Below are 7,210 nucleotides of genomic sequence, written 5' to 3'. Positions count from 1 at the left end.
TGGGCGGAAGCCGTAAAATGGTCCTCGAATCGCATTCCTCCCACTTGTGATATGCGTGTGCAATTCCCAAGGTAATGGCAACACCAAACTCATCGAAAAGCAGCCAATGGATATCTGATAATGCAACTTCGATTCAGAATCAAAAAAGAAGATGGTTGTGCGTTTGTCTGTCATTCAAAGTATTGCTTTTTCGGAGGCATTGACAGGGCAGAGCCGGTGTTGCCTAAAATTACGGCTCCAGTGCAGTGGCCAGTGTGGACTGGTCAGTTAACGAAACGCGGCTGATATGGAAGGGCCAAAAGATGTAGAAATTACAGCTCTTACAATTCGCTCTGTGATAAAATACAGCGAGGGGAATAAAAGTCGCCGCGCCAAGCAGCCGAGGTGTTCCTGGCTGGAGCCAGGGAGGAGGACAGGCTGGGAACGAGTCGCTGGACTCGCTGGAGAGGCCGGAGATCTCCCCACTCGGGCGCCCACAGCACAACGCGGGTGCTGCACACAACCAACAAGGACCACTCATTTGGCTGCTCCTCCAGAAGGGGGGACTGCAACGTCAGAAAGGTTATTGGCGTACAGCGAAGCCAGTTTCTCAGATTTCATCATTTCAGACACATCGACCCTCATCCACTCTCTTCTACAAAACCAAAGACTCAACCCCGTTCATAGACATCAGCGCTTCAATACTGGCCACTACTACGGATCTTACCAGGTGCAGTTTGTAGAGATGGTTACCAGTAACAGTTGGCAGAAGTACAGCTTATTAGGTGCTATTATAAACTTTCACGTTTCCAGTAAGGGTGTCATCTGGGCTCAGGCCGCGTCTAGCAAATTGGCTCTCGCCTTTACGAGCTCCCTGCGAGGTTCTGGAAAAGGAGTGCCTATCACTGCGGGCTGGAAGCCTGGAGCCCTCTCTCGTCTCCGCCGTGCGATCTCATCGATTCAACTTTCAGTGAGGCCCAGTAATACCATCAAGCATCTGAGTTTTCCTCATGCAATTCGAATTCGCTTCATAGTTCGTAAGAGCCAGTAGTTGACCCAGCGGGCATGACCCTGAAGAACTAAACGCTGGGACACTGCATTGAGCTGTTTCAACGACCAACTGCGAAACGCACTTCGAAGGGCAGTCCAAAGGTGACTGGTAACTCTTTCTCAAGCACAATAGACTGGCAATTGCTGAGACCAGCTGAAACAAGACGGGAATCATACGAGCCATACAAATTTAACCCGGCTGAAGGTTCAAATACGCGATACCATACCCGAGCCCACCTTACTTACACGCTTACCCACTCAATTACAGGGGAGGCCCGTCACGCTTTACCATACCGCGCTCCAGCCATACAGCAGCTCACCTTCAGCCGACCCTCTCGAGACCTGTATCTCCGGCCCTCGTCCCTTTGATCCTCTTCTTCTTCTTTTCTCCCCCTACACCCGCCTGGAGAGAGAAGCCGCTCCTCCTAATTCTTCTCTCCTCCTTCTCCTTCTTCTATCTTCGACTCCTCTCCCTTCTCTCCTCCCATCTCTCCTCCCCCCTTCTCGTCAATTCCGCCGGAGAGATCTGAGACTGGTCTTCAGGTAGAGATACAGCCGACGACATCCTGTCTGTCGACCTAATCCTGCATCCGTTGCACCAGCTCTCCAGTCGAGCCGTGTCCGTCAGCTTCCGCTTCGACGCTTACCTCTTCGACGTTTGTTAACTCAAACGGCGAACCTCCCCCTAATCTGACAGTCGAGGTCAATTCCCTGGCATCGTCGGTTAGAGTCCCCTGATTCAGCTTCTGCCGGTTAGAAGAGCAACAAGAAGGGTCTTTTTGATTTCATTTTCATTATTTCCCTTTGAAAGACGCTTTTTTTTCGTGTACATGATTCTCTTGCGGTTGTGATTTGCTGGAAGGTAAGCTGCTTTTTTTTTTCTTCATCCAACTCCGTTCGATCCAATCCGCATAGATGCCAGTCGGAGCATGAAAACGTCGACCCGCAATATCACCTCTCAATTCACGTCGGTCCTCTTCGTCTTTACAACGAGCGAACCTTCTCGAGATCATTGTGCGCCTGGCGGACTGCGGTTCAAAACGGATCCAACATTCGTATACCTTGGAACAACAGGAGCAGGAGCGTTGCAATCCAGTATCTGAGAGACTATGTACCCTGGAAATCTGCGTCAGACAACTGAGTGCAATATCATGGAATAATCCATCGGTCAGCGGGAATTGGGTTCACCTCTTAGGGTGGGACACAGTGGCCTGATGGTTAGCAGAAGTCATGTACAGATGATCATCAATGAGGATACCAGAGATGTTCTCTGTAAAAACGCCGCTGCGTGGAAAATCCATGCTGATTTAAGGCACACGGACTTCATTTCTCTATTATCTCCGATTAAGGGGGTCGTCATGGGAATGCGTCCCCTGGTTGCATACTTTAGACGGACGATCTAGCGCATCACATACCGAGCAGTCATGCTCCCACTGGCCTCTGTCGTCAATTCGAAAATGCAAATCTACACCAATGGGTTGAACCTGGTTGGCTAATCATTTCTGTCGGTGTCTCCAGGAACAGTTTCAATTCGAATTCGCACCTACCGAACTCGACCTTACCGGATCCCTTGAATGTGGATTTCGACAAACCGCAGCTTTCTATCCTACGAATCACTCTAATCTTGTACGAAGACGCTTAGCAGAACGCTGGGTTGCAATAATCTGTACGTTGCGAATATTGCTGCATTCTGATCTCCCCCCTGACAATATCCCTACCCCTTCCTAGGGTTCGTGCCTGTACTCCTGTTCCACATTCCGGAGTACTCCAGGCCCGCGATCATACACTGGTTCCTAGGGTGAAGACGTTCGTTCGTCCTTTGCCCTTCGAGCTAGTTTCCTCCAGACTCAAGCTCGACGGATCATTCCTGCGTCTTGCCCCAGCCTAGATGCCAGACACGCCGTCACGGTAAGGGTTGCATTGTGCCCTCTGCCCGAAGGCCTTTAATCTGGGTTAGTACTCAACCCCAAGGGGTTCCTTATATGGCTCCCTCAGAACGCATCGTTCTCTTTTTTTCGAACCTCCGTCTCTCTCCTTACCCTCTTTCTTGGTTTCGGGATCTTTACTGTTTTACTCTCGTTTTAATATTTTAATAATTCTTTCACTAATCCAGTCTCTCTTTTTAGCTCTAGCCACCTTGAAGGCTTCGACTCCGTTGGCTCGCCGTCATTACCCCAGTATTCAGATTATCATCTCGTTGCTGGTCATTCTTTAATACTTGCCCAACTAATTCCACTCCTTAATCTTTACAACTAATTTGACGACTGTCGCTCTCTTAATTCCGTCGTTCCCTGCAAGACACGGTGCTCTTCAGGTCCACTCCTTGAATACTACTATTCAATTTGACTCTCCCCTTCCAGTTCGACAAAATGGCCTACCACAAACGCCCTACCTCGAGCTACCAACCTTGTGACACATTCTTCGTGGAATCATACGAGGACTTTCCTGTTCCCCGGATGGATCCAAAGGAACATGCAAAGCTGATCGCTCGCGAGCGTCAGTATGCTATCGCCGATGAATTGTCCCGGATTACGAGCGAGGAATACCGTGAGGACGTGTTATCCCACATGCTGGACATGGATGTTGGTTATCCAGGGCCCCTCGCAGCTCCTTGAGATCATGGCTAATCACGACGTGACCACAGGCTTCTACCCTTGCTGATGTCGAATCGATTGACATCCAAACGGAAATCCAGTGGTTCATGCGTCCTTACCTTCTTGACTTCCTAATCGAAGCTCATACCGCCTTCCAATTACTGCCATCGACCCTGTTCTTGACCGTCAACCTTCTCGATAGATACTGCTCCAAGCGTGTGGTCTATAAGAGACACTACCAACTGGTTGGCTGTGCAGCTTTGCTGATTGCGGCCAAGTATGGTGACAAGAAGGATCGTGTACCAACTATCCGGGAACTCAAGTCCATGTGCTGCTCCCTGTACGACGATGACATGTTCATCCAGATGGAATGGCATGTCTTGCAAACCCTTGGGTGGACAGTCGGACACCCAACCGTCGACACCTTCCTTCAGACAGCAGTCATGGACACTCCATACGACCCGGAGGTGGAACACCTAGCTCTCTATATTGCAGAGATCTCGCTCTTCCACCGCGAGTTCGTGTCCAAGCCATCGTCGGACCTTGCTAGGGCATCCCTTGCCCTATCACGGTGCATCCTCAACCGCCCTCAGCCCCGTCACACGGAATGGGCCTCGCAGTATGACTCGATGACGCTAGTTGGGCTGTCACAGCAGCTTCACCAGCCATCTCAGGTGCTCGCGAGGAAGTACTCCTCGTCTCACTATTCCCGGGTCTCCAAGATCCTCGAACAGTTCCTCGCTCGCCAGGCCTCGATCGCAAGTTACTCGCCGCCGAGCCCACCCTCCGACATGGTGGACATCGAACCCAAGCCATACGAAGGAGAAATTGGGCTTGCTACTCCTCAGAAGGCTCCTCATCCCTCCAACATGCCACACGGCTATATCACCCCTCCAATCACCCCTGAAAATGAAGCCTTCGTCAATGGTAGCAATGCTGGCTATGTGAAGACAGTCCAGGTGCCGAGCGCCTGCTCACCGTCACCCACACCTTCACCTAGTGTGCAGCAGTACATGACCCACAACCCCTACCAGCAGGAGTCTGCCTACGTGTCCCAACAATTTCTCCAACCCCAAATGAGCTTCACCACCGGATATTAGGCTTTGGTAGTATTTCCAAGGCCATCATATCCTCGCGAATCTTGTGCCATTTTTTAGCCGATCTGGTCTACTCTACATAGAACCTTTGGAGTGGTTCCGCCAGCTGTTTTGCACGGACAGACCTGGAATTTTTTCTTTTTCTTACAATCATTTTCTTTTTGTTATCTGCAAAAAAATTGCATACCCCTCTCCTTATGTTGTGACATATCATACCTTGGGTGTACCAAGTTGCATCTATCTGCCATTTGATTCTTGACATCTAGCATTGCAAGCGCGAGCATCTCGAGTTCAGACTGCATCTATCTGCCTGAAATTTATCCGTTATTTCATTTCGAAGCCCATTGGAGTTCTTACGGACCCGCTTGCATCTGTCTCTTGTTTGTACAGGATGACGCGGACGACGTCCGACTCCTAATTTTTTCTCTTTTACCTTTTTTCCTTTTCGACTTTATTCCCCCATCACACAACACTCGCCCACACAACACGTCATAAAGATCTTAATGTGGCTTTACCTTATCACCACCTGCACCCCTCGGGTCTGCGAGTGCTTAAGTTATCAAGCATGAGCACTCTTCTTGGTTGGTGGAAGGAGGTTCCGTCAAAAAAAGCATCAAAACAAGGATTCTCACAAAAACGAGCAAAAAAAATATCATTTACCCCACGATATTTGACACCCCCGGACGCGAAAAGAATGGAGACCAACAAAAAGGGGGGGAAAGAGGCCCAAAACAAAGGGGCTTTCTTTTTTTTTATTTTGTGTTTTTTGTTTAAACTAGCTACAGAAGATAGTTTAACACAACCCCCCATATCCATGGACGGCAAGCTGGCAAAGCACCGATCCATTGAAAAGATGAAATGAATACAATTCTCTTTTTCAAAAAAAAAAAAAAAAAAAAAAAAAAAAAAATTCCAGACCTGTGGACTGTAAATGGACCGAAGAGTATAAGTAAAGTAAATAATAATACTACTAGGTACCTATCCACTCTGGCAGATCAGTAAGTGAACCCGGGAAGAAAGAAAGGGCCAAAACGCCCTCCGTGCATGAAGATGTCGGTAACGGAAACCTGACACTCCATCTCATCTGTCTGGGGTACTACAGTAGTTGGTTGGTTACTGGATAATTAGTACATGTGCCACTACCACTGCCAACTCAGCAAGAGTTCGGTCGGTGGGTGCGCACACTGCAGTGCTGCACTGCACTGCACTGGGCACTGGGCAGAGCTACCTTACATGCGTGCATTAGATAGTGATGCTGCCAATTGGTGGAAGAGCTCGGAGCAGCTGCTGTCCCTTGACTACCTTAGTCCTTAGGTAGGTACTAGGCCAAGCCGGGCACTGAGGCCTGGGCTAGGAAGGGGTGGAAGAATACGATGGGGGTAGGTAAGAATAGGTTGAAGGTAGGATCATCTGAGGATCTCCTGATGAAAGAGACGGAGATTGTCCGGGGTAAGCAAAAGCGAGCAATTGCAAGAGTAAGAAAGAAGCGAGGACGGTGGACTCGACATCATAAGGTGCGAGCGACTGCTGCGAGGTCTAGATGGATGAACAAGATGAATGGTGACTGGTAATCTACCTGCTTGGTGCTCAATGCTCACCGTCTTTCTTGCGAAGGGGGGAAGTGTAGCGAGGAACTCGGTCCCAACTACCTAATTTATTTGAAATTAATGCCTAGACTTGAGTCCAGTCGATTAAAAGGCTAATTTTAGTTATGAAGAATAGTGATGAGGATGTTGATTATATATGTATCTTCATTGAATAACCCGAAATTGTATCGTCTAGGGTAGTGTTCTGGTATAGTACAGTAGTAGTAGTAATGATGATAATCGTAAAAACCGAAACCTGATCCGACTGAGGCAGCAGCCGACTGAAAAATGCGCCGTCTGAAAAGAGAGGGAGAATTGGTATGAAGGGTGGTGGATGATCGAAGATAGACTGGTCAGTGATCACCAAGACAGGCAGAGAGGAGTTTCTTTCCCTCTCTTTCCAGCGATGAGGTGATCAGGTCGGCGAATAAAGGAGTGACATGACATGAGAACGGTGGCCAGCCCAGCACAACAACAAAAGAAAGAGCCACCCACGCTATGCGAACGAGAGAAGGAAAAAGCAAAGGGAAGTTTAATATACAACTTGGGAGGGCAAGGGGAAGGGAAGGTTGGGGAAGGATTGGGGAAAGTTGGCGAACCTGGGGAGGAACACGTGTGCTTGTGAGAAGGGAGAAGGGAGAAAGTCACGAAAGGGCAGGAAGAAAACAATGCAAGGCCATGCAGTCCAGAATAAGAAGAATAATTGTACAGGGAGGAAAAGAAAGGGAAAAGGGAAAGTGAAGTGACGGTGTGTCGATCGCCGCCTCACTTTTCTGTATCAAGCCGCGCGGATAGGGCGAGTAATGCAGGAGCCAGAGCCACATTCCTGATTCCAGGCTCGGGGTCCATCCTGTTCGAGCTGCCAGCAGCTTGAATTGAAGCCAGACTGAAAATGCAAGACAGT

General features: G+C 49.1%; 2 protein-coding genes across 2 annotated transcripts; both read left to right on the top strand.

The window, feature by feature from the left end:
• Nucleotides 1-1,840: 1,840 nt before the first annotated feature.
• Nucleotides 1,841-2,831, top strand: APUU_40603A (uncharacterized protein; the record flags this gene model as incomplete). Its single annotated transcript, XM_041703692.1, has 3 exons — nucleotides 1,841-1,891; nucleotides 2,548-2,695; nucleotides 2,758-2,831. Coding segments are annotated over 3 exons (273 nt in total), but the record flags the coding sequence as incomplete, so codon positions are not given.
• Nucleotides 2,832-3,398: 567 nt separating this feature from the next.
• APUU_40602A (G1/S-specific cyclin) lies at nucleotides 3,399-4,723 on the top strand (the record flags this gene model as incomplete). Its single annotated transcript, XM_041703691.1, has 2 exons — nucleotides 3,399-3,611; nucleotides 3,674-4,723. The coding sequence occupies 2 exons, from the start codon at nucleotides 3,399-3,401 to the stop codon at nucleotides 4,721-4,723; spliced, it is 1,263 nt and encodes a 420-aa protein (XP_041556352.1).
• Nucleotides 4,724-7,210: the final 2,487 nt, after the last annotated feature.

Source organism: Aspergillus puulaauensis, chromosome 4 (assembly GCF_016861865.1).
Source record: "Aspergillus puulaauensis MK2 DNA, chromosome 4, nearly complete sequence".
In the NCBI taxonomy this organism is placed as follows: Eukaryota; Fungi; Ascomycota; class Eurotiomycetes; order Eurotiales; family Aspergillaceae; genus Aspergillus; species Aspergillus puulaauensis.
This window is presented reverse-complemented; position numbering and strand designations above follow the sequence as displayed.